At 38.0% G+C, this 27,600-nt stretch overlaps 3 protein-coding genes and 1 pseudogene across 3 annotated transcripts; 1 reads left to right on the top strand and 3 right to left on the bottom strand.

Moving 5' to 3' along the window:
* Nucleotides 1-5,080: 5,080 nt before the first annotated feature.
* On the bottom strand, nt 5,081-5,893 carry LOC148697164 (uncharacterized). Its single transcript, XM_088693466.1, has one exon. It carries the CDS (start codon nt 5,879-5,881, stop codon nt 5,081-5,083), a length of 801 nt encoding a protein of 266 aa, XP_088549592.1. The 5' UTR covers nt 5,882-5,893.
* A 4,490-nt stretch (nt 5,894-10,383) lies between these two features.
* Nucleotides 10,384-13,733, bottom strand: LOC148697163 (cysteine-rich receptor-like protein kinase 10). Its single transcript, XM_088694980.1, has 7 exons — nt 13,245-13,733; nt 12,848-12,989; nt 12,618-12,743; nt 12,072-12,282; nt 11,718-11,958; nt 10,994-11,141; nt 10,384-10,857 (listed from the first exon to the last, which is right to left on the bottom strand). Exons 2-7 carry the CDS (start codon nt 12,911-12,913, stop codon nt 10,552-10,554), a joined length of 1,098 nt encoding a protein of 365 aa, XP_088551106.1. The 5' UTR covers nt 12,914-12,989; nt 13,245-13,733; the 3' UTR covers nt 10,384-10,551.
* Nucleotides 13,734-16,596: 2,863 nt separating this feature from the next.
* LOC148697162 (uncharacterized) lies at nt 16,597-16,855 on the top strand (annotated as a pseudogene).
* A 7,778-nt stretch (nt 16,856-24,633) lies between these two features.
* LOC137725072 (cysteine-rich receptor-like protein kinase 10) lies at nt 24,634-25,917 on the bottom strand. Its single transcript, XM_088694979.1, has 4 exons — nt 25,771-25,917; nt 25,543-25,667; nt 25,009-25,219; nt 24,634-24,869 (listed from the first exon to the last, which is right to left on the bottom strand). Exons 1-4 carry the CDS (start codon nt 25,901-25,903, stop codon nt 24,634-24,636), a joined length of 705 nt encoding a protein of 234 aa, XP_088551105.1. The 5' UTR covers nt 25,904-25,917.
* Nucleotides 25,918-27,600: the final 1,683 nt, after the last annotated feature.

Here is a 27,600-nt window from a genome sequence, read left to right as displayed (position 1 = left end):
AACAACTACAAAAACGTTAATTTTAAAGCACATAACCAAACTTAAGAAATAACTTCTCATACAATGCTCAAATGGGGTGTATGAATACACCAACGTGATCTACTCAACCTCAGGAACATCCCCATATTTTTAGAAAAAAATTTCACCACCGCACGCGCCGGCCAAGGCACGGCCACACGCGCTGGCCACGCGCAGGCACGTGCCTGGCACGCTGACGGCGTCAGTTAACGCCGTCAGGAATATTCCGTTATCTTTAACGGTTTTCGTCAACGGCGTTAGGAATATTCCGTCAGTTTTGACGGAATATTCCTTTGTCTTCTCCGGCGAGGCTCTGGCGCCGTCGCCGGCGCTGGCGCTGGAAAATCGGGAAAAATTCAAATCGTGATATCTTCTTCGTTTTTCAACCAAATTTCACAAAATTGGTACCAAAATGAAGCTTACAACGAGAGGAACAAAATCATACCACTTTCAAGTGATAAAATCCACGAAATCTCACCTGGAAAACTTCACCAATTCCGGCCAACCTCGAAACTCATTATCCCAACGTCCAAAACCTTCAAACGAACCACCCCAAGCCTCCTAAGGACCTCACCAAGCTTCCTACAAGCTTGAAATTCCCAAAAACATAAGAAATTACGTGTGCATGAACAGTGCCAAAAATCGGGTATCCCGAGTTCGACGTGAAAACGAAGGTATCCTTACCTGAAATGGGTATGGTTGGATTCCAATGAACCTCACGAGCATGGATATGTACTTTGTTTCTTCGATCTGTGACGATTTGGGTGGTTTTGGAGTGTGTCCGTACACATGGGTATGAAAATGGGAAGGGAAATGGCACGAGACAGGTGCAGGGATAAGGGAAAGGGTGAAGGGAAGGTGTGGGGGAAAATGTGTGGTGCAAAACCAGCCACACCAAGCTCAAAACAACCACACAACGAAAAATCACACTAAGGGCAAAATCGTCTTTTCACGCGTACGTTTTTAAAATTTCCGGAACGGGCTGTCACAACCTACCCACCTTACAAGAATTTCGTCCCGAAATTCAAAACAACCATACAACCACCGCTAGTGACCAAAGAACAACCAAGGATACAAATCCCTCATCCGATCTTCTGTTTCCCATGTAGCTTCCTCCACAGAATGATTCCTCCACAAAACTTTCACTAAGTTCACCGTCTTGTTCCTCATAACCTTTTCCTTCCAATCTAGAATCGTCACTGGCTCCTCATCATAAGTCAAATCCGGATTGATTTCCAAGGGTTGTAGAGGTATCACATGAGACGGATCAACAACATAATGTCGAAGCATGGACACGTGAAAAACGTTATGTACTCTAGCTAACTCCGGAGGCAACTCCAACCTGTAAGCTACCTCACCAACTCGCTCAATGACCATGTATGGTCCGATGTACCTAGGACTCAATTTACCTTTCTTTCCAAACCGTACCACGCCTCTCCATGGTGAAAGCTTCAAAAATACCCAATCGCCAACCTCATACACTCTGTCAGTAGCATGCCGATCTACTAAACTCTTCTGCCTGTCCTGGGCTGCCTTCAGGTTAGACTTGATTACCTGAACATTTTGAGTAGTCTCCTCAACAATTTATGGGCCTACCAAAACTCTTTCTCCGACCTCTGACCAACATAAAGGTGTGCGACAAGACCTACCATACAATGCCTTAAATGGTGCCATACCGATACTCGAATGAAAGCTGTTGTTGTAGGCAAATTCCATTAAATCCAACCGCTTATGCCAAGCATCACCAAACTGTAATACCGAAGCTCGCAACATATCCTCCAATGTCTGAATGGTTCTCTTTGACTGTCCGTCCGTCTGAGGATGATACGCCGTACTATAAAGTAGTCTCGTACCCAAAGCTTCCTGAAACGCCACCCAAAACTTAGATGTAAATCGTAGATCACGATCCGAGACAATACTCACAGGGACACCATGGTATTTCACGATCTTCGAGATGAACAACTCCGCTAATCGACCCAAAGAATACTTCTCCCTCACTGGAATAAAATGTGCTGACTTAGTAAGCCGATCAACAATCACCCAAATGTCGTCAAAGCCATTATGTGTACGCGGAAGCTTGTACACAAAGTCCATAGTAATATTTTCCCATTTCCACTCTGGAACGGGAAGCGGCTGCAACAACCCAAACGGCTTCTTCCTTTCCGCCTTAACTTGCTGACAAACAGCACACCTACTCACATACTCAGCTATCTCCCTCTTCATACCCGGCCAATAATAAAACGGTCGAATGGTATGATACATTTTAGTAGCTCCTGGATGCATAGCATAAGCCGAGATATGTGCTTCATCGAGAATTTCTTTCTTTAAATCTAAATTATTAGGCACAAACATCCTACCTTCCTGCATCAGCATGCCATCCGAGTCACGAACTCTGAGGTCTCTCCTCCTCCCTCGATCTCGAGCTTGGATTAATTCTTGAGTCTCCCTATTAGCTACCTGAGCTTCAAGCACCCGATCCACTAAAATTGGCCTAACTTGAAAATTAGCAAGTAAAGCCATATCTCTATCTTCTGCTTCCAACCTCACTCTCGTAGAACGTAAGTCTATCAGAAGAGGAATACGACTAGCGTACAACGCATTGATACGGCCCTGAGACTTCCCGCTAAGTGCATCAGCCACAACATTTGCACGACCAGGGTGATAATCAATCGTGCAGTCATAATCACTGAGCAGCTCCATCCACCTCCGCTGACGAAGATTAAGTTCCTTCTGCGTAAAAAGATACTGAAGACTCTTGTGATCTGTAAAGATCTTACATTTCTCTCCATAAAGATAGTGTCTCCACAACTTCAACGCAAAAATAATAGCGACTAACTCCAAATCATGTGTAGGGTAATTCAACTCATAGGGTTTCAGTTGCCGTGAAGCATAAGCAATCACCCTACCATGCTGCATCAACACACATCCCAGACCATTCAAAGAAGCATCATTATAGACCTCGAAATCACCACTATCGTCCGGGAGTGCCAAAACAGGTGCATGAGTGAGACAATACTTCAACTGCTGGAAACTCTGCTCACACTTATCATCTCACTCAAATTTAATGTCCTTCCTCATTAATCTCGTCAATGGTAAAGCAATCACAGAAAAATCCTTAACAAACCATCGATAGTACCCTGCTAAACCAAAGAAACTCCTCACCTCAGTAACGGTTCGCAATTGCTCCCATTTCTCCACAGCTGCGACCTTCTGAGGATCCACCAAAATACCCTGAGCGGAAATGATGTGCCCCAAAAACGCAACTTGGTCTAACCAAAACTGGCACTTGCTAAACTTAGCATACAATTGATGTTCCCTCAACCTTTTCAACACCAAAGTAAGATGTCGAACATGCTCCGCTTTAGATCTAGAATACACCAAAATGTCGTCGATGAAAACAATAACAAACCTATCCAAATATGGCTGGAACACCTGGTTCATCAAATCCATAAAACCAGCTGGTGCATTCGTCAAACCAAATGGCATATCCAGAAACTCGTAATGACCATAACGAGTTCTGAACGCCGTCTTAAGAACATTATCCCTACTAATCTTCAGCTGATAATATCCAGACCTCAAGTCAATCTTGGAGAATACACAAGCACCTCGAAGCTGATCAAACAAATCATCAATACACGGCAACAGATAACGGTTTTTAATCGTCACCCGAGTCAATTGCCGGTAATCAATACATAGCCTCAAAGTTCCGTCTTTCTTCCTCACAAACAATGCTGGAGCTCCCCAAGGTGAGTACTAGGCTGAATAAAACCCTTATTCACTAATTCCTGCAACTGAACTTTCAATTCCCTTAACTCAGCGGGAGCCATACGATAAGGAGTCAAGGAAATAGGATTAGTACCTGGAAGCAACTCGATGGTGAACTCCATGTCTCGGTCCGGCGGTAAACCAGGTAAATCCTCAGGAAAAACATTGGGAAAATGTCTGACTACCCTCACATCCTCAACTCTATTAGGAGTAGCCTCATCCAACACCACGTGAGCCAAGTACCCCTGGCAACCTTTAGATAACAATCTTTTCGCTCGCAAAGCTGAAATAACGCCATGTCTCACCCCACTCTGCTCGCCCACAAAAGTAACCACAGGTAGTCCAGGACGATGGAACGTAACTATTTTCCCGTAACAATCAATATTGGCATGATAGAAATACAACCAATCTGTGCCCAGAATCACATCAAAGTCAACAATATCTAACGGGATGAGATCAGCTGGCATAACAACATTTTCCACTATCACTGGACATCCTGGGTACAACGATCTACAATACATCTCTCCCATCTAGGCATAGCGAACTCTAAATCATACCCTAAAGGTGTGGGGCGAGGTTGCGTCACTTGAACAAATGTATAAGAAATCACAGAATGTGTAGCACCACAATCAATTAGTACTCTAGCAAAATAACCAAGGATATTTAACGTACCCATGATCAAATCTGGATTGTTCTGAGCATCCTGCAGAGAAATGTTATGAATACGCCCCTGGGTGTGCTGTCGTCCACCTCGACCTCTACTCGTCTGGCCACCACGACTCTGAGTGCCACTCCCCTGACTGGGCTGACCAGACTGCCTCGAAGACCCCGCACTACTCGTAGCAATCTCTCCCTGCTGAATCTGTCCTCCCTGAAACCATTGAGAACCGCATGCTGGAGTTGGAGGATACGGCGTATAGCCGCTAGAATACGGAAGATAACCACCCTGGGGATATGGGTCCTGGGGATACTGATATTGTCCCGGGGCATAAGGAACAGCATCTCCCTAATAGTAGTAGGCACCACCTCGACCTGTCTGCCCAAAACCACTTGGACCCTGAATCTGCTGAATCGGTGCAGGTGGCAGCAAGAAAGTCTGCTGTGGCTTCTGCTGCTGACTATGGGGACAATTTGCAGCCCGATGTCCCATCTGCTCACAAGTAAAACAACCACTGCTGCCATGCCTACACTCACCAAAATGTTGATTATTACACCTGCGGCAAACTAGGGCCCTACCTCTACCACCATCACCCTGTCTCTAGCCTCTAGCACCACCAGCAAACCTACCTCCATGTCCTTAACCAGTGGCGCTAAAACCCCCGCTAGAAGAGCTAGAACTAGTGCCACCCCTCTTGAAGTTTTGTGTCCTACGAGGCCCGAGCGACGCCTGACCTTTACCCTTATCATCCTTCCTCTGATTACCGTCTTTCTCTTCCTCCTCACTCTCGCTCGGCATATTTTCTGAATCCTCAATTCTTAACAGAATCTCATAGAACTCCTGGTAGGTATCACAGTGGGTAGTGGTCGCCATCGAACGCCACTTCTTCTTAGTGCCTAAACGGAAACGACGAAGCATCTCCGCTGGATTGCCAGCAACATCTGGATGATAGTGAGACAAGTCAGTAAATCTCCGGTAGTACTCATTTGCCGTTAACTTCCCCTGTCTCAGCTCAGTGAATTCCTGCTTTTTTTGGTCAATATACTCAGGAGGCACAAACCTTCGATAGAACAACTCTCGGAAAACATCCCAATCAGTCTTCTCAGCTAGAGTCAAACGACGAAGTTCCTGCTCCCACCAGGATGCAGACTCCTTACCCAAAAACCACGATGTCGTCTCAACCCACTTCTCGACAGGGAAATTCCCCTGACTGTGCAAAACACGAAAAGTCTTCTCAATATGCTCCAACCATCGCTCCGCACCCTCATGACCCTCGTTACCTTCGAACTTATCCAACTTCAAATTATACATAGTCTCCAGAGGAGTCCTCTGGGGAGGGCGGATCACCGACTGAATAGCTATAGCAATAGCTTCCCCCAGCTGAGTAATATCGGGGAAACTAGGCTCAGCAGAGCGACGTGGTTCCCGACGAGGCGGCATAATTCTGACAGAAGACACCAAAACCATTAGAATACTCACAAAAGTACAGAACTGCCAAACCTAGGCTCTGATACCAAACTGACACACCCCGATCTAGACCAAGGCATGCTGGCCGTCACGTGGGAGTGACGTAACCATGTGCACAGTGCGGAAGCTAATAAAATAGTAATATAAATAGTACGAATAAATAAAAACTAGCTTTACACAAAGTAATAACAAACAAGTGCAAGCGTAAGTGCGACACTAAGTTCAGAGCATGAAAGCCTAATGCAGTCCAAAAGGAAACGACGCAACAAAAGCACACCCGAAGGTGGTCCTACACTGGTGATCGTCTGTCAGATATGCCGGGGAAATTCTCAAGGAAACCACCAAACGCGCTAGCCAACTAGAATCTGGAGGGGCGCAAAACAAAAGCGTGAGTGGGCAAAAACAAAGCTTTTCGAAAACCATTTAATAAATAAGTTCTAACCCCTCGCCGTAAAACCCGTATACTTCCCAGAAAATAGTATATATATAAGTCATGCTCAGGAATATGCTATGCCAAAACCTCAAAGTAAAATGCAAGTGCTCAGGTAATGTCGTAGCAATATCATATAATCGGTCAGCCGGAGTCACCTAACGTGACCTGTACGGCTGAATCTAGAGCTCAAATCTCTATCTCACTAACTAGACCTGCACACGAGTCGGAACCACCTAAAATGGTCTGTACGACAGGCCTGGGTGTAATATATATACGCTCAAGTGCTACGATCACGTGAAGGCTGGGCGAATAATCGCGGGTCACCTACGAGTCGGAACCACCTAAAGTGGTCTGTACGACAGGACTGTGCACCTAACTTGGATCCAAGCTGAGCGTGTGGTGCGGGAGGTGAACATCACGTGAAGGACTGTGCCCAACTCTGGGCGGGAGCACTGACACGGGGGGTGCAGGTTATGAGCTCTCTAAGCATCTCGAATCACTACTGAATGTAAACATACTCACAACTCACCTGGCACTTACCTGTGTGTCCGCAGCACCAAACATACGTGTATATATAAACAATTAACGATGCATAAACAACGGCAAACTATAGGCATGGCATATAAACAAATAAACGTTCTAAATCAATTTATGGGAAAAGTATAAGTATATAGGTATATACGGAAAACCAAAAGCCCACTCACTGATAAGTAGAAGGGTCGTAACCCCCTTGCCTCGAGTGACCACGCTCGTCCTCGGGATAGGTCTCACCTATATGCGAAACAACTACAAAAACGTTAATTTTAAAGCACATAACCAAACTTAAGAAATAACTTCTCATACAATGCTCAAATGGGGTGTATGAATACACCAACGTGATCTACTCAACCTCAGGAACATCCCCATATTTTTAGAAAAAAATTTTACCGTCGCACACGCCACCACGCGACGGCCACGCGCGGGCACGTGCCTGGCACGCTGACGGCGTCAGTTAACACCGTCAGGAATATTCCGTTATCTTTAACGGTTTTCATCAACGGCGTTAGGAATATTCCTTCAGTTTTGACGGAATATTCCGTCGTCTTCTCCGGCGAGGCTCCGGCACTGTCGCCGGCGCTGGAAAATCGGGAAAAATTCAAATCGTGATATCTTCTTCGTTTTTCGACCAAATTTCACAAAATTGGTACCAAAATGAAGCTTACAACGAGAGGAACAAAATCATACCACTTTCAAGTGATAAAATCCACGAAATCTCACCTGGAAAACTTCACCAATTCAGGCCAACCTCGAAACTCACTATCCCGACGTCCAAAACCTTCAAACGAACCACCCCAAGCCTCCTAAGGACCTCACCAAGCTTCCTACAAGCTTGAAATTCCCAAAAACATAAGAAATTACGTGTGCATGAACAGTGCCAAAAATCGGGTATCCCGAGTTCGACGTGAAAACGAAGGTATCCTTACCTGAAATGGGTATGGTTGGACTCCAATGAACCTCACGAGCATGGATATGTACTTTGTTTCTTCGATCTGTGACGATTTGGGTGGTTTTGGAGTGTGTCCGTACACATGGGTATGAAAATGGGAAGGGAAATGGCACGGGACAGGTGCAGGGATAGGGGAAAGGGTGAAGGGAAGGTGTGGGGGAAAATGTGTGGTGCAAAACCAGTCACACCAAGCTCAAAACAACCACACAACGAAAAATCACACTAAGGGCAAAATCGTCTTTTCACGCGTACGTTTTTAAAATTTCCGGAACGGGCTGTCACAAAAGTACAAAAAACTACCTCAACTATTGGGGTCACGACAGTTTCATACCTCATCTTTTAAAATTGACAATGTCATACCGCATCTTACGAATTTGTGACAATGTCATACCTCCATCAATTTTTCTGTTAAGTGCTGACGTGGCAAAAGACGGGGACCACTTTCTATTAAAAAATTAATAAAAAATTATTAAAAACTAAATTTTTTTGAATATTAAAAAAATAAATAAAAGTAAAAAAAAAAAAAAAAAACCTTAGTCGTCCCTTCCCTCCCCCCTCTCCCCTCTCTCTCCTCTCTCTCCCCATCTTCATCTGCTTTATCTTTAACACACAAAAAAAAAAAAAAAAAAAATTGAAAACCCAACCCCAGCCGCCCCCCTCCCCTAGGAGAAGGAGGAAGAACCGAAGAAGAAGAAGGAGGACAAAAAAAAAAAAAAAAAAAAAAAAAAAAACCCCAGAAGAAGGAAGAAGAAGAAGAAGGAGGAAGAAAGAGAAGAACAAAAAAAAATTGAAATTGGTGCGGTTTCCATTTTTTTAATTTTTCTGGGTTGCAGTTTCCATTTTTTTTTTTTTTCCTCCTCCTTCTTCTTCTTCAGTTCTTCCTCCTTCTCATGGGGGGAGGGGGGGCGGGTGGGGTTGGGTTTTCAAAATTTTTTTTTTTTAACCTCCTCCTCTTCTTCCTCCTTCTTTTTCTTCTTCTTCGATTCCTCCTCCTTTTCCTGGGGGGCGGGTGGGGTTGGGTTTTCAAATTTTTTTTTTTTTTTTTTTTTTTGTGTTAAAGATTAAGCAGATGAAGATGGGGAAAGAGAGAGAGAGGAGGAGGGAAGGGACGACCAAGGTTTTTTTTTAATTTTTTTTTTTACTTTTATTTATTATTTTAATATTAAAAAAATATTAAATTTTTTTTTTTAGTTTTTAATAATATTTTATTACTTTTTTAATAGAAAGTGGTCCCCATCTCTTGCCACATCAGCACTTAACAGAAAAATTGACGGAGGTATGACATTGTCACAAATTCGTAAGATGCGGTATGACATTGCCAATTTTAAAAGATGAGGTATGAAACTATCATGACCCCAATAGTTGAGGTAGTTTTTTGTACTTTACCCAATATAATAACCTACATTACTATATTAATGTCAGGGACTTCGATTAAAAATTAAAAACCACAAATATTTCAGTCAAATAACATTAGTAGTTAGGGACCGCATCCAAAATGTCTCCAAAGATTTCAGTCATAAATTCCATAACACTTTCTCTCTCAAATTCTGATTTTGGCATCTAAGATTTTTCGGCCAAAGCTCTCTCTCCCCCCCCCCCCCCCCCCAATTCATTGTGGACGCATGAGGCTTTTGGCCTTAATCCTAGGTGTTATTATTTTGCAGGTGCATTTTCGTCAAAGGAGAAGATGGCGAAAATTTGCATCCACAATTGGGAGTTACCTTTTTAGTGAAAATTTGATGAGTAGTGATGAGAGGGTTTTGAATAAATACCATTTTGATCACCTTTGACTCTTCCTTGATTGAGCCGTTATTGTCTATTGCATAAGCGTGGGATTCCCAGTGTGAGTCGAGGGTAATTTTATCTTTTTCACCCGAAAGTCCACGTGTCGTCTCCATATAATTTTCTGGATTATTTTTGGCTCCACACCTATTATTTCATGTAATGAAAGAAAATATTACTGCTGCCCTGAGGACGTAGGTATACTTGCCGAACCTCGTAAATATTGTGTCACATTTACTTTATATTCCAATGCACACATACGGTCGATTATACAACAATTCTGACATATGCAGCAGCCACCCAAAAACCTCACATAATGCTTAAATTTATAACGCACTGTGCTGAGGTTTCTTTTGTGCAGATAAAAACAAATGTGAGGATAAGCATGCACATGATAAGTTTAAATTTAAAAACACTTGAAATTATCAACTTTATAAATGTACAAAAAAAATTATCATATTAGCTGCAAACGAACTTTCCATATAACATGGCAACTAATAGATATATTGGGCTGGTCCAAAAATATTCTAACCACTCAACATTAAGCTCAAAATCAGATCAAGTTAAATACCAAGTAAGACCTACCTATATACATGAATGACATACTTACTCGAGTTGAAGTCTCTGAAACGTTTGACATTATGTGATTTTTTTGTCGAAGTTTGACATTATGTGATTAAGAGTACGAAAGACAAACTTAGACTAAAATAATTTAACCGAAAACATGCACTAGTCTAAAATATTACAAAGTCAGACGTTCTGTTAAGAATGCCAACTTTACTCTAACAATAAATAATATAAAAAGGTTCAACAGTTTAATTGCCTAACTTCATAATTCATTATCAGTCTCACAAAAAATGTCACTTGAACGAGAAGTATGTATATAGGGGTTGAATGCGAGATATAGGCTGTATATACAAGCATATAATTTATAATTTATCGTTAACGGGGAAGATCATCAGAAATTGTTAAACCATTCATGGTACAACTATTAGCAGCTATTTGATGCTGCATATTTGGAGATCTTCCTGTAAAAAATGCCGGTCGCTCAGGTTTGGGAAGACTAATAGTTTCAGTTTTCAACATTAAAACAACTGATGACATGGTCGGCCTGCTGTTTGCATCCTCTTGAACACACAATAGTCCAATGTGGATGTATCTCAAAACTTGATCCGGCCTGCACGAATCTTTCGAAAGTATTGGATCTATCAAATCCAACCCTTTTCCTTCATTCCATGATTGCCAAGCCTGTAAAACAATAATTTTTAAGGATGGGATTATAAAATAGTATACTACCCTTCTCTTTGATAGCTTAGCCAAATAATAATTTGGGAATAATGATGTATGTATAAATAATTCTTATACCAAGTTATCAAATACTTACGTGTGCTATAAGTGTAGGAAAACGGCAGTTAAAGCCTAAAAAGTTCTTTCTCCCCGTGGTGATCTCAAGCAGGAGTATACCAAAGCTAAAGACGTCTGATTTTACTGAATATATTCCTTCTATTGCATATTCTGGAGCCATGTAACCACTTGCATATACAAAATTATTGCTTTGAGACTTTTTAATTAGAAAAAACAAATATATTTTTGAGTCAATCTATGGTACTTTATTAAAACAATAAGATATCAGTACTCTTTAATTTTAATGTCAATATTGTAATTCAATAACGTTCAACACAATTGCAATATACTACCTTGATAGTGTAATCTAGTATCCACACAGTAACTGACAACCTCGGTAATCTAACCCTAGATAATTTATACATTTATACAAAAATAAAATTAATCAATGGTATAAGGTAATTCATTAAACTTAAATCTATGGTCTAAGATAATCCTTAACATTTATGATTAAGATAATTCTTTGAACTTAATCAATAGTCTAAGATAATCCTTAAATTTTTATTAAAACAAACTCTATCTAACACTAAGATTATTTGTTGAACTTAATTAATGGTCTAAAATAATTTTAAAATATTATTATATTAAAGGGTACTGGTACCTTTATTTTTTAATGAGGTACCGTAGAATCCTCCTATTTTATATGTGAAGGTATATAAGTTGAAACTTAAATAGGATCGAAGGTTATATAAATTGAAACTTATTAAGTTTCAACGACTCTTTCGGTATTTCCTTGAGTTTGATCATCAACTCCAAACATTTTAGCCATCCCAAAATCTGATATTTTTGGATTCATTTCGCCATCTAACAAGATGTTGCTAGCTTTTAAATCACGATGTATAACTCTAAGCCTAGAATCTTCATGAAGATATAAAATTCCTCGAGCGATTCCTCCTATTATCATGCAACGTCTCGACCAATCCAGCTGTTCTCGTTTCTTTGGTTCTGCATGGGTAACATTTATCAAAGACAAGTTAAAATTTACAGCCAATTACACACACACACACATATATTGTAATTAACAAAGGAAAATATTTGGTCAAATGATATTCACAAACCAAATAGAAATTTGTCAAGACTTTTGTTGGGTACATATTCATAGACAAGTAAGGTTTCTTCTCCTTCCATGCAAAATCCCAGTAGCCTCACAAGGTTTCTGTGTTGAAGTTTGGCTACCAATACCACCTCATTCTGAAATTCTGGTACACCTTGTGTGGAGTTTTTCGATAGCCGTTTTACTGCTATTTCTTGTCCATTACCAAGTGTGCCCTACAATGTAATGTGAACTAAGCAGTAAGCGTTGTAAATACTATTAATTATGTAGTATAATATGTAATCAAAACTAATTAAGGTCGTTTAGTTAATCAATTATTGTAAATACATAGACAATTCATAATATATATATATATATATATGTTTTTTTTTACCTATTTTGACCATTTAGTTTTATACAATTCAATGTGTAAAAGATCACATTTTTTTTTTTTTGTTGATTTTTGCATAAATATTTTTTCACATAGCGATGATCAGGAACTATTTTCGAGTAGGAATGCCTCCATAATTTTGTGGAGCGAAGGATCTCATGCAAATAGACATTTTCATACCTTGAAAACGGCACCAAACCCTCCTTCACCTAATTTGTTATCATCTGAAAACTTGTTCGTGGCAGTTTCAATAGTTCCCAATCTAAATTGCAATGACTCAACAGTCATCTTCATATCATTACTAACCACAAACATTGACTCAAAAGATTAGATATCTTAAAGTAAAAAATTTATTAAGAAATTGAAGTAATATATAAATACTTTTCAAATCTTTTTATTAATTAATTACCTTTTTTCTTTTGTCGTTTGGAGTGGTATCTCTCTTTGACGTTCTGAGTCTCTTGCGAAAGAAGCATCCCACAACTAACGAACAGAAAGCAACTGAACCAAGAGTACCAACGATGATTATCATCGATGAGGATTTGCTGCTTCCTGTATGAATACAAAATTATAATAAATATATCTCTGGGCCTACCTAACAATAATCAAAGAGCTAAACGATTTTTATTTTGATTATTTGCTGTAAGAATCATCTTTAAAGGAGAATATAAAAATGAACAATTCATATTATTACGTCGTGAGATGAAACTCAACACGGTGATTTGTGGCATATGAAATTATATACGAGGGTAGCAATTTTTATCAGTCACAAGAATTGTAGAAAGCTTGAAGGATATCATCATTTACCAGATCTGTTTGTCAGAGAAGGCGGCGGCGGCGACGGTGAAAGCATAGGCGGCGGCGATGGTGAAAGCGTAACCGTCGGAGTAGATGTTTGTGACGACGGTGTGTTGGCAATTACCGTCGTCGGAGTAGCAGGTGTTTGTGACGACGGTGTGTTGGCAATTACGATGGGAACGGCATCTGTGGTAGTACTGGGCAATGCAATAAGAAGTAAGAGAGAACGTAGAAAGGGATCATGTCGCGTTGCTTGGAAAAACCAAGGGATTTTGATAAGACGATTAATTTGTTCAAGTTTTGCTAAAGTATCTAAGTTATAAGTTTATAACAATGTCAATGCACGCGGCGGCGCTTGACTGACCTGACTCCTGAGTTCAGGGGTGGAAAAAAATACCGAATATTCCAAATTGAACCCAAAAAAAATCCCGAAATCGAATCGAGAAAATACCAAACCGAAAATCCTAAAAATTTCGGTATCCAATACTGAACCGATCCCAGAATTTCAATACCGGAATCAGTCTTGCATTTTCATTCGTTCGGTAATTCTGAACCGAAAGTACCTCTTTGCCTGTGTTGGATTTTAAAACATCATTGTCTGATACTAGTCTATTTGTTAAAAATGATGACAGAGATGTTATTACCAAGGTTCTAAAAAAACTAGGAGCTAGTCGGGTAGTGGGCTAACGCCTAACGCCTAGACGGCTAGGAGGGATCTAGGCGGACGGCTATGCGGATTTAGGTAAATTTCTTGTATATCTTATAAATAAATACATATTGACACTTACAAAAAATTATACTTATGTAAAATTCATGGATAATATAATAAAATAATGATAAAATACAAAATAAAATATCTAACAAGTCCCAAATTTAAAAACATATTAAGCCTAAATACCGTATAACTTAAGACATTTTAAATGATTATATCTAATTTTAAAAAAAAATAAAAGTAAAAATCCCATGTAATGGATTGGGTGGTTCGTAATAAAGAAAATTTTGATGTTAATATGTGTGATTTATAATAATTTACAAAATATTTTATTTTTTAGAGATCATATTAATTTATGTTGAATTTAAAGAGTAGTAAAAATGTCAAATATGTGGATGTGGAAAGGGCACACTAGGACGCATAAAGATGGGCTCTGCATCAATACTTATTGGTAATGACATTTTCAGCCTGACACCCCCATCAGTTTTTATGAGAAACTGACAGCCTATGACTTTTGACAAAAAGCAAGTAATTTGATGCTAGCTGTCCAAATTGATTGGAGAGAAACTAGGAAAAAAAAATTAAATAAGAAAAAGTATGTAGAATGATCACGTAGTGTGCAAGGAAGAGAGAGAAAGTGATCGCCTTCGTCTTTTCTCTTCGCCAAAGTGAGAATCAAAAGAAACTAAAAAAAATGGTATTTTTCTTCATTTGGAAATGAGAGATTTTAAGATCGAATTTTATGGATGACGAATTCGATATGAAATTAGGTTATATATTGTGTTATTTAGCCGAACTCCCCCTAATGTAAAAATATATCTATGTACTAAAAAAAAAATGGGGTTCAAGGCATTGGGCTTCATACATACAGCTCTTTGTTTTGCCCAAACATTTAGTGAAGATGAGATATTAAATAGGTATGATACAAACTGGTTTTATACATGGTTTCTTTTTTGATTAAAATGTTTTTTGAAAAAGAAAAATAAAGATTACATTTAGGGCTGCATGAAAATGTCAGAGGGTTTCAAATGCAGTTTCTCTTACTGTGTGTGATATGGTGCATTGATCAAATCACTGAAGTCTCCTTATTTTATATTTAGTAGTTGTTGCAGCACTGATATCACATTCAATTTTTTGTGTTATCTGCTGCCTTTTTTAGTCTCATTATCCCCTTTTTTTTTTTTATCTTTCTTTTGTTTATAATCCTTTTTTGCTGAATTATTGCTCTTCGAATTGTTTTGAGGATACCTAAATGCCCAAATTGTTGAAATTTGGTAATTAAGTGAGCTTTAATGTGCATTTTTTATTTTGTTCTTATTTGAACTAAATCAAATTTGTAAGAAGTATCTTGGCATAACACAATTTTTATCTGAATCCAAGTTTTTCAAGAATAGTAAAGGAGAGAAAGGAATGTGTTGTGTCCGGTGCAAAGTTAATTTGTTTGTATTCAAATATGAAGTACAACTTTTTTCTTACATATTAGACCGAATTGGTTTCAACATGATTCAAGTCTCAGTATAGCTGGATATTTGCTCACACAAAAAATTTGTGAATACCTTCATGCGGTTTTATATAGAAATTACTGGATTTATTCATCCTGAATTCACTTTTGTATAACTCCACCTACATGCCATGTTTTAATGATTAGTCAGTGGATTTTGTTAGAAGTGTTACATGTAAAGATTGGATACATTGAGGAATCACTCTTTTGCATTTGGTGAAGAGGAATTACAATAACTCAGAAAGTGCCCATGATGTTTGAGGAAATTTTTTTACTTTCGCCACAAGTCAGGTACTTATCTAAACATATTTAGTTACTTACATAACTTGATTATCTCTGTTTCCACTTTGTTTGCGTTATGAATATTAATGGATTCTAAGTTTAGCATGATTTTTTTTACAGTGGGATTAGCTACAATTATCTAAACATGCTTACAATGGAAACCATGATTCAGAACAGAGTGTATAAGTCTTTACAAGCTAATCCTACCGGTAATAGAACTACGACCTTTATCTCTACTTGCATGCTTTTTAATGGAGAAAAATTGAATTTGTATGTTAGAATTAGCGTTCTTCTTGATGTTCAACTGCCTGAAAAGGGTTCTTGAATTGTATTTTGGAATTAGTTTTTTTTTTATTCAGAACAAAAGGCCAATAATTCCCTTCCTACGTTCCACATGTATGCAAGTAGTATTGTTTATTGTATATAATTTTACATGTTTTATATGATTTTAAAAAGAATTACCCTATAACCTCCCCCACCCTTCTCTCCTCCTCTCTCCTCCCTCTTTCAGATCCTAGGCCTATGCTTATGTGGTTATATATGAAAACTTTCTGATAGGGACTAAATTTAGACATGCAAGATTGTGTGATCAAACCTCTAAAAAAGAGCTAAAGTAGGGATTTAGACCAAGAGGACCAAAGCATAGTCATGAAAGCCCCAAAAGGAGCAACTTGAGGAATGTGTCGATAAAAACTTTTGTATATAACAATTCACCAAATGTTTTCAATGTAAATAGTATTAATGTTTTGCAACACAATCTTTTATATCTTACAAACATAATTTTTCATACAGTTTCAGTCCCGCAGTAACGCGCGGGCACAAATTTCTAGTTAGGTTCTATTTCCCTATAGCTAGGCACTTTTGATATGGAGAAGAGCAAGTCATTCCCTGAATATACCGCAACTTACTCCTGCGAGTTCGACTTCTAGAAGTGGTTGAACTAGTACAACTTCAACGGGCCAACCCCAGAAGGGAAGCGGTTTCGCAACATCAACTAATCCAGAACTGCAGAGGTAGAAGAGGGTCAACTCATACAATGTGTTTACTATGGAAGGTGAGGTTAAAACAAGTCTAAGAAACAGCTTCAAGTGGATCAAGAACAGGTTCGTCACCGATGTTCTTTAAGATGGATGAATTCGAAATCCATAACATAAGCCTTTCTTTTAGTCACTAGCTACTTGTTCTTTCTTGATTGTACACGGTTGGTTTCGTCTGTCACGGTTATTATTGGTAATCTAATGCGATCTGAAAATTAAGATCAAAGATGAAAAAAAATTGTAAAAAGGGTTGTTTCTCTCAATGCAAAATTGCACTAAGACTACGGTGATATTATGATGGTGGCGGCCTTAGGTGCGGCCATTTGAACTGTGATACGTTTTTGTAATAATAGATCCATCTAATTTGACATGGCAAAGAATTAAATCGCAAGGGTATATTATGGGAATGTCATGCTAACAAACCCTCACCCTTTTCATCGCTTAGCAACCTGGAGTTATTAATTGAAGCTAAAAGCAAAGATGTACTTGGTTTTCTAGAAATGTCAATTTCAGTATTGTGCTTTCGGTTTTATCAATTTAATCATGTTTGTTCTCAATTTTAGTCAAATTTCTAATTTCCGTCAATTGTACTAATAGAATTAGGCAAGGGGAATCACTACAACAAAAAACCTCGCCAGATGAAAAAAATTTGTCAGCTCAAAGCTGATTTTGTCGTCGTACCCTTTCACCAATAGAGGTTCACCGTGAAAAATTAGTCAGGCAAAACCTGTTGCACGAAGCCTAAAACGATAAAAATACAAGTCTATTGGGCAAAACAGAGTTAGCTTGACTAATATACTCATCGGGCGAATGTGCGTTGACTGAATTGACCTGACGAAATCTTCTTGCCTGACAAGAGCATCTTGTCTGCCAACAAAATATTAAATAATGTAATAAACTTGACTCGACGAAAGACCAACTCTAAGAAACCAAAAATTAAAAATAATATAAATTTTGTGTGACGGGCCAACAAATCGGAGCTAAAATGACTGTTAAATCGTGATTTTTCATTCTAACCGTTGAATGATCTCATCCCGTTACCTAACCTCTGAATGTGTTTTTGGGCAATTTTTGGCCTAGAATATCTCAAAGTATATGCAAATATGTTTGACGGTTGGATTGTGGAAACTAGTTTTGTAGCATGCGTGTCCTATCAAAATAATGGATTCCAAAACATTTACAGTTTAGTCTATACTTCCATTAAGTAGAATGTGAGCTTTTGTTGTATCCACATGTTTGATTGACGAACGGGTTTTGTCATTCTATTATTCTAGGGTTAAGGATTGTATTTGTATAAATCAACAAAATCGAAGCTCAAATGACTGTTAAATTGTGAATTTTCATTTCTAACCATCGAATGATTTCGTCCCCTATCTCTGAATATTTTTTTGTGGTGATTTTTGTTGCTAGAGATCTCAAAGTATATGCAGTCATGTTTGACAGTTGGATCAAGGAAACTAGTTTTGAAGAATGTTTGTCCCGTCAAAAGAATGAATTCCAAAACACTCAAGAGTTTACTTTATACTTCCACTAAGTAGAATGTAAGCTTTTGTTGTATCCACTAGTTTAAATATTTAAATTGATGACCGATCCGTTCATCATATTCTTCTAGGCTTGATGATTATATTTGTAAAAAATTGACAAAAAAATGGAGCTAAAACGACCATTAAATCATGAATTTTCATGTCTAACCGTTGATTGATTTCGTCCCATTACCTTATCTCCGAATGTTATTTGGATGATTCTTGGCGTAGGAGATCTCAAAGTATATGCAAACATGTTTATATCCCTTCCAACTACTAATTCTAATATTACCATTAGAATCTTATGTATGCGCGTTCCAAACCCCCACAATTGGCTACCATACTCCTTCCTTTTCTCGCACTTACTCTTCTAATTTTTATCACCAATACTACTCTTAAAACTCAAGAAAAAAAAAACAACTATTTTGATATAGGCAACAGCCACTAATAAACCTCACGTAACACTTTTAATTTAGGGTTAATCTCAGTTTACTACCCTGAAATTTTGTGGTTTTCAACATTTGATACATAAAGTTTTTTTTGTCCCAGAGTTATATCTCAAGTCTTAATTTTGAGATAGTCTCAAGTTGGTTATTAAGTTTGCCATTAGCCGATGACGTAGCGCCCATGTGGACAATGATTGGGAGCCACGTGTCAATATGGGCCCATATGAATATTAAAAAATTTAAAATTTAAAAAACTAAAAAAACTAAACCTAAACCTAAACCATCCATCATCGCCCAGACCCCTTCTTCCTCTTCTGTCCTCACCAACTCGGTCTCCCTCCTTGGTCCTTCTCCTCACTCGATTTCCTTCCTCCGCCCCTATCCCACTTGCACTCATCCTTCCCTCACCACCTCCCAACCCGACCCATCCCTCCCCTAATTGCTCCATAACCGACTTAGATTCCCGATTCGGACTCTTCATCACTGTGAAAACATAAAATTTACAGGTGCTCCGTGACTGGATTTTGTCTCGGTAGCCTCTTTTGCTGCCTGATTTCTCCTCTGTAATATACAACCTCCCCCTCAAATCTGTAGACTTAAAAGCTACTATGTGAACTACAGCGACACCACGTGCTCCAAGAAGCTCCCCTCTTCTGCCCGCAGCCTAGGCACCGAATCCGACATGTAAAAAGTGGGGGACACCGCAGATAGAGGGGAGGACATTTCAAATTCTTCGGCACCCCATTCCCATCAATGGCATCCATATACGATGACGCCGCCCCTTTTCTTGCTGCCGTTGACAAAAACGAGGGAGAAGTTCGATTCTGCTGCCTCGTTGTTGTTGTCAATAGAGACGAAAGAGAGAGAAGACAGGCGGTGGTGCTGATTTGGGAAAAGAGAATAGGGAAATTGGCTTTGGTGGCTATCGAAAAGAAGAGGAAGAACGAAAGGTCGTAAGGGTGAAGGAAAAGGAAAGCCCAAATCCCTATGGCTGATTTTTTTTTTTTAATTTTTCTATATTTTTAATCCTTCTATTTATTTATTTTTTTAATTTTGAATTTCCACCTGGACCCCTTAATGACACATGGTGCACAGTCATTGTCCACATGGGTGCCACATCATTAGTTAACAGGAGACTTAACATCCAGACTAACGGATGTATGAGACTGTCCCAAAACTAACACTTTAGGTATGACTCTGGGACGAAATAAACTTCATGTACTAAATGTTGAAAACCACGAAACTTGAAGGTAGTAAATTGATATTTACCCTTAAATTTATAAGGCACTATGCTAAGGGTTCTTTTGTGCAGATAAAAACAAATGTGAGAATAAGCATGCACATGATAAGTTTAAATTTAAAAACAATTGAAATTATTAACTTGATAAATGTTAAAAAAAAAAAAAAAATAGTATTCGGTCCCTAGTTCCTATTGTTCATTGACTAAGACCTTATTAGTTTTTAAATTTTGATCAAAGTCCCTAGCATTAATAAAAATTAGTAATTGGTTTAGAGTTTTAATACTGACACCCTTATTAAACTCCTAAATAATTTTCAATTCAAACATTTCCAAAATATAAAAAATAAAATTAGAATAAGTTTGTTATCACATCCCGGCCCGGGTAGGACCACTTCCCGGGCCCGACTCCACCGTAGCACGATATTGTCCTCTTTGGGCCTCGACCACGCCCTCATGGTTTTGTTTCTGGGAACTCACACGAGAACTTCCCGATGGGTCACCTATCTTGAGAGTGCTCTTGCGCGCTACTCTCATGGAACCCGAAGCCAGTGAGCTCTCAAAAGGCCTCGTGCTAGATAGGGATGAGAATATACATTTAAGGATCACTTCCCTGGGCGATGTGGGATGTTATAATCCACCCCCCTTAGGGGCCCGACGTCCTCGTCGGCACACCACGGCCAGGGTTAGGTTCTAATACCAAATTGTCACATCCCGGCCCGGGTGGGACCACTTCCCGGGCCCGACGTCCTCGTCGGCACACCATGGCCAGGGTTAGGCTCTGATACCAAATTATCACATCCCGCCCCGGGTGGGACTACTTCCCGGGCCCGACTCCATCATAGCACGATATTGTTCGCTTTGGGCCTCGACCACGCCCTCACGGTTTTGTTTCTGGGAACTCACATGAGAACTTCCCGATGGGTCACCCATTTTGAGAGTGCTCTCTTGCGCCACTCGCTTAACTTCAGAGTTCCCATGGAACCCGAAGCCACTGAGCTCCCAAAAGACCTTGTGCTAGGTAGGAATGAGAATATACATTTAAGGATCACTCCCCTGGGCGATGTGGGATGTTACATTTGTACCCTTAAAATTTTTATAAAAAAATTTCAAATTTTTATAAAAAAATTTCAAATTTTTAATCTTACATGTACCCATTCTTAAATACCAATTTGTTATAAGAAAAATATACCTTTTTTTAAATATAAAATGTACCCTTTTTTATATAAAATTCATTCAATCTTATGTCTAATTCATTTTTTAACTTATATGGATACATTCTATTTTGTTGATTTGAGAATATATCCATGTCAAGTTTAATAAAATAAATTTAATAATGTTCTTAAGCCTAATATATATATATATATATATTTTTTTTGGAAAAATTCACCCATGTTTTGGTACAATAATTTTTTGGTTAGTTTTGATGAACATACTCATGTGTACACACACACACACACACACAATACATAGGAGAGTATAATTTATCCTTAATATTTTTAATCTCATAAATTATGGGTTTTATTTATAATCTCATTAATATAAATTACTACAAATTTCATTTTTAATTTTTTTTTAAAAAAACTACATTATTATATTAATATCAGGGACTTCGATAAAAAACTAAAAACCACAATGTCACATCCCTGCCCGAACCCCCACCACATTCCGGGCTCGACTCCATCGTAATACAATATTGTCCGCCTTGGGCCCCAACCACGCTCTCAAGGTTTTGTTTATGGGAACTCACATGAAAACTTCTTAGTGGGTCACCTATCCTGGGAATACTCTCACCCATTTCTCGCTTAACTTCGGAGTTTCGATGGAACCCGAAGCCACCCCCCTTAGGGGCTCGATGTCTTCATCGGCACACTTCCACCCAGGGATTGGCTATGATACCAAATTGTCACATCCTGGCCCGGACCCCCACCACTTCCCGAGCTCCACTCCACCGTAGCACGATATTGTTCGCTTTGGGCCCTGACCACGCCCTCACGGTTTTGTTTCTGGGAACTCACATCAGAACTTCCCAGTGGGTCACCCATCATGGGAATGCTCTCGCCCCTTTCTCGCTTAACTTCGGAGTTCTGATAGAATTCGAAGCCAGTGAGCTCTCAAAAGGCATTGTGCTAGGTAGAGATAGGAATATACATATAAGGCTTAGAGGATCCACTCCCCTGGGCGATGTGGGATGTTACAACAAATATTGCAGTCAAAGAACATTAGTAGTTAGAGATCGCATCCAAAATGTCCCCAAAGATTTCAGTAAAAAATTCCTTAACACTTTCTCTCTCAAATTCTAACTTTGGCATCGGAGATTCTTCGGCCAAAGCTCTCTCCCCCCCCCCCCCACTCCAATTCATCATGGGTGCGTGAGGCTTTTGACCTTAATCTTAGGTGTTATTATTTTGCAGGTGCATTTTCGTTCTTCTGCGAAAATTTGCATTCATAACAACCTTTTTAGTGAAAATTTGATGAGGAGTGATGAGAGGGTTTTGAATAAATACCATTTTGATCACCTTTGACTCTTCCTTGATTGAGCCGTTATTATCCGTTGCATGTGCGTGAGAATCCCGATGTGCCTAGAGGGTAATTTTGTCTTTTTCACCCGAAAGTCCACGTGTCGCCTCCATATAATTTTCTTGATTATTTTTTGCTCCACACCTATTATTTCACGTAATGAAAGAAAATACTACTGTTGCCCCGAGGACGTAGGCACACTTGCCGAACCCTGTAAATATTATGTCTCATTTACTTTATATTCCAATGTACACATACCATCGATTATACAACAATTCTGACATATGCAGCAGTCACCCAAAAACCTCACGTAACACTTAGATTTATAACGTACTGTGCTAAAGTTTCTTTTGTGCAGATAAAAACAAATGTGAGGATAAGCATGCACATAATAAGTTTAAATTTAAAAACACTTGAAATTATCAACTTTACAAATGTACAAAAAAAATTATCAAATTAGCTGCAAACGAACTTTCCATGCAACATGGAAACTAATAGATATATTAGGCTGCTCCAAAAATATTCTAACCACTCAACATTAAGCTCAAAATCAGATCAAGTTAAATACCAAGTAAGACCTACCTATATATATATATATATATGAATGACATACTTACTCGAGTAGAAGCCTTTGAAACGTTTGACATTATATGATTTTTTTGTCGAAGTTTGACATTATGTGATTAAGAGTACGAAAGACAAACTTAGATTAACATAATTAAACCGAAAACATGCACTAGTCTAAAACATTATAAATTCAGACATTCTATTAAGAATTGCCAACTTCACTCTTAACAATAAATAATATAAAAAGGTTCAACATTTTAATTGCCTAACTTCATAATTCATTATCAGTCTCACAAAAAATGTCACTTGAACGAGAAATATGTATATAGGGGTTGAATGCGAGATCTAGGCTGTATATACAAGCATATAATTTATAATTTATCCTTAACGGGGAGGATCATCAGAAATTGTTAAACCATTGATGGTGCAACTATTAGCAGCTATTTGATGTTGCATATTTGCAGATCTTCCCGTAAAAAATGCCGGTCGCTCAGGTTTGGGAAAGACCAATAGTTTCAGTTTTCAACATTAAAACAACTTATAACATGGTCGGCCTACTGTTTGCATCATCTTGAACACACAATAGTCCAATGTGGATGTATCTCAAAACTTGATCTGGCCTGCACGAATCTTTCGACAGTATTGGATCTATCAAATCCAATCCTTTTCCTTCATTCCATGATTGCCATGCCTGTAAAACAATAATTTTTAAGGATGTAATTATAAAATAGTATACTACTCTAATATTTGATAGCTTAGCCAAATAATAATTTGGGAATAATGATGTATATATAAATAATTCTTATACCAAGTTATTAAATACTTACGTGTGCTAGAAGTGTAGGAAAACGGCAGTTAAAGCCTAAAAAGTTCTTTCTTCCCGTGATGATCTTAAGCAGGAGTATACCAAAGCTAAAGAAGTTTGATTTTACTGAATATATTCCTTCTATTGCATAATCTGGAGCCATGTAACTACTTGCATGTACAAAATTAATGCGTTGAGACTTTTTAGTTAGAAAAAACAAATATATTTTAGGGTTAGTCTATGGTACTTTATTAAAACAATAAGATATCAGTGCCCTTTAATTTTAACGTCAATATTGTAATTAAATAACGTTCAACACAATTGTAATATACAACATTGACAATATAATCTAATATCCACACCGTAACTGACAACCTTGGTAATCTAACCATGGTAATTTACACTTGGTAATTTACACGTTTATAAAATAAAAAAAAATTAACCAATGGTATATGATAATTCATTAAACTTAAATCTATGGTCTCAGATAATCCTTAACGTTTATGATTAAGATAATTCCTTGAACTTAATTAACAGTCTTAGATAATCCTCAAATTTTTATTAAAACAAACCGTATCTAACACTAAGATCATTTGTTGAACTTAATCAATGGTCTAAGATAATTTTAAAATATTATTATATTAAAGGGTACCCGTTCCTTTATTTTTTTTAATGAGGTACAGTTGAATCGTCCTATTCTATATGTGAAGGTATATAAGTTGAAACTTAAATAGGATCGAAGGTTAGATAAGTTGAAACTTACAGAGTTCAGACGATTCTTTCTGTATTTCCTTGAGTTTGACCATCAACTCCAAACATTTTAGCCATTTCAAAATCTAATATTTTTGGATTCATTTCGTCATCTAACAAGATGTTGCTAGCTTTTAAATCACGATGTATAACTCTAAGCCTAGAATCTTCATGAAGATATAAAATTCCTCGAGCGATTCCTCCTGTTATCATGCAACGTTTCGACCAATCCAGCTGCTCTCGTTTCTTGGGTTCTGCATGGATAACATTTATCAAAGACAAGCTAAAATTTACAGCCAATCATACACACACACACACACACACACACACACATATATATATATATATTGTAATTAACAAAGGAAAATATTTGGTCAAATGAAATTCACAAACCAAATAGAAAATTGTCAAGACTTTTGTTGGGTACATATTCATAGACAAGTAAGGTTTCTTCTCCTTCCAAGCAAAATCCCAAAAGCCTCACAAGGTTTCTCTGTTGAAGTTTGGCTACCAATACCACCTTATTCTGAAATTCTTGCACACCTTGTGTGGAGCTTTTCCATAGCCGTTTTACTGCTATTTCATGTCCATTACCAAGTGTGCCCTACAATATGTAATGTGAACTAATTAAGCAGTAAGCGTTGTAAATACTATTAATTATGTAGTATAATATGTAATCAAAACTATTTAAGATTATTTAGTCAATCAATTATAGTAAATAGATAGATGATTCATAATATATATACACACACACACCTATTTTGACTTTTGATTTTATACACTTCGATGCATAAACGATCACTTTTTTTTTAAAATTTTTTGCATGAATATTTTTTCACATAGTGATGATCAGGAACTATTTTCGCGTGGGAATGCCTCCATAATTTTGTGGAGCGAAGGATCTCATGCAAATAAATATTTTCATACCTTGAAAACGGCACCAAATCCTCCTTCACCTAATTTGTTATCATCTGAAAACTTGTTCGTGGCAGTTTCAATAGTTTCCAATCTAAATTGCAATGACTCGACAGTCTTCTTCATATCATTACCAACTACAAACATTGACTCAAAATATTAGATATCTGAAATAAAAAATTTATTAAGAAATTGAAGTAATATATAAATACTTTTCAAATCTTTTTATTAATTAATGACCTTTTTTCTTTTGCCGTTTGGAGTGGTATCTCTCTTTGACGGTTCTGAGTCTCTTGCGAAAGAAGCATCCGGCCAGAACCACAACTAACGAACAGAAAGCAACTGAACCAAGAGTACCAACGATGATGATCATCGATGACGGTTTGCTTCTTCCTGTATGAATACAAAATTATAATAAATATATATCTCTGGGTGGGGCTACCTAACAATAATCAAAGAGCTAATCGATTTTTATTTTGATTATTTGCTGTAAGAATCATCCTTCAAGGAGAAGGTAAAAATGAACGATTCATATTTTTACGTCGTGAGATGAAACTCAACATGGTGATTTGTGGCATATCAAATTATATACGAGCAATTTTTATCAGTCACAAGAATTGTAGAAAGCTTGAAGGATATCATCATTTACCAGATCTGTTTGTCATGAAGGTTGGCAGCGTCGGCGGCGGCGACCGCAGCAGTGACACCGGTAACGGCGGCAGCGACGGCGTGACCAGTGCCGACGCAGTCACTGATGACGTCGCCGACGCCGACGCCTTTGCTGTTGCCGGCGTTGATGCCGTCGCCGTTGCCGTCGTCAACGCCCTCACAACCTTTACCGGTGGCAACGCGGACATAGGCTGATTAGGTGGCAGTGACGACGGTGTGGTGGCATTTAAGGAGACGGTGAGGGTGCGGCGGGAGCTTCTTGTGTAGGGATCGTTGATGACATCTGTGGTAGCACTGGGCAATGCAATAAGAAGTAAGGAGAGAGCGTATAAAGGGATCATGTCACCTTGCATGGAAAAACCTAGGATTTTGATAAGACGATTAATTGGTCAAGTTTTGCTAAAGTTTCTAAGTTACAAGTTTATAACAATGTCAATGCACGCGACGTGTGACTGACCTGACTCCTGAGTCAACGTCGAAGCAGACTAGAATCAACGAGTGGAAAGACTTGGCAATAAATTGAGTGTATATTACTTGCATTCCTTTTTTGAACCGTTTATTTATTTGATACATTTTACTGACTTGACTCTTAAGTCATTCAAATGTAATGAATAAATCGACGATATAAGTATCAAGTAATATATTCATAACGAACTGTCTGTTTATTTGATACTTTTTGATGATTCAATGATCTCCAATTCAAATGAGTATTTGTAGGATTGCTCTTCAAAAGAAGATTAATAAATTGAATGGTTCCAATAGTTGATTTTATTCGATTAAGATACGTTATTCTCAAATGAGATTATGAGAGAATATGTTCATCCCCACATGGGGATGCAAGTTTTATCCAATTATATATAAGGATAATACTTGTGTTCCCCACATGAGAAAATGCACATATTCCACCATTCTCGAATAATGTATCTTCACCATATAATGTCCTAATCAAAACCGTATAAATTGAACAGTTCTAATTTTAAGTTTATATGGTGAAGATACATTTCAGGAATGTTGGAATATTAGAGCATCTCCACCAGTTGATTGAAGGCAATGACAATTGAAAGTCAAGGGCAATAAAATTGCCCTTACTTTTCACTCCAAATAGTGATTGCCTTTGTGCAAGTCCACCAATTTGGAAGGAAGAAGAGTAAGGGCAATGACGATTACTATTCACAAACATAGTTTTTTAGTATTTTTAATATTTTCTTTGTCTTATACCCACATATCATTATCTTTTCACTGTAGGTTTTTAGGTAATTTTAAACGTTTAATGTGCATGTGTGTTGAATTTTGTAAGATTTTTAAAGTGTGAACTTTGTAAGTTTTTTTAATAATTTTTTAATTTTTTGTTTTTTGTAATTTTTAAAATTTTTTAGATTTGGATTAATCTTAACCGTTGAA

Source organism: Pyrus communis, chromosome 5 (assembly GCF_041283825.1).
Source record: "Pyrus communis isolate YQ-2024b chromosome 5, ASM4128382v1, whole genome shotgun sequence".
NCBI classification, from domain to species: Eukaryota; Viridiplantae; Streptophyta; class Magnoliopsida; order Rosales; family Rosaceae; genus Pyrus; species Pyrus communis.
Note: the sequence above shows the minus strand (reverse complement) of the source record. Positions and strands in the feature narration are given on the sequence as shown.

What these genes read in the sequence shown, in the direction of transcription:
- LOC148697164 (XM_088693466.1), bottom strand. Translation starts at nt 5,881, where the DNA reads ATGCCGCCTCGTCGGGAACCACGTCGCTCTGCTGAGCCTAGTTTCCCC.
- LOC148697163 (XM_088694980.1), bottom strand. Translation starts at nt 12,913, where the DNA reads ATGCTTCTTTCGCAAGAGACTCAGAACGTCAAAGAGAGATACCACTCC. An exon ending in CCAAACGACAAAAGAAAAAA is followed by an intron (nt 12,744 to 12,847) that starts GGTAATTAATTA and finishes TCAATGTTTGTG; the next exon opens with GTTAGTAATGATATGAAGAT. An exon ending in GAAAGAGTCGTTGAAACTTA is followed by an intron (nt 11,142 to 11,717) that starts ATAAGTTTCAAT and finishes TGTATATGCAAG; the next exon opens with TGGTTACATGGCTCCAGAAT.
- LOC137725072 (XM_088694979.1), bottom strand. Translation starts at nt 25,903, where the DNA reads ATGATCATCATCGTTGGTACTCTTGGTTCAGTTGCTTTCTGTTCGTTA. An exon ending in CAAACGGCAAAAGAAAAAAG is followed by an intron (nt 25,668 to 25,770) that starts GTCATTAATTAA and finishes CAATGTTTGTAG; the next exon opens with TTGGTAATGATATGAAGAAG. An exon ending in TCTTGACAATTTTCTATTTG is followed by an intron (nt 24,870 to 25,008) that starts GTTTGTGAATTT and finishes TTATCCATGCAG; the next exon opens with AACCCAAGAAACGAGAGCAG.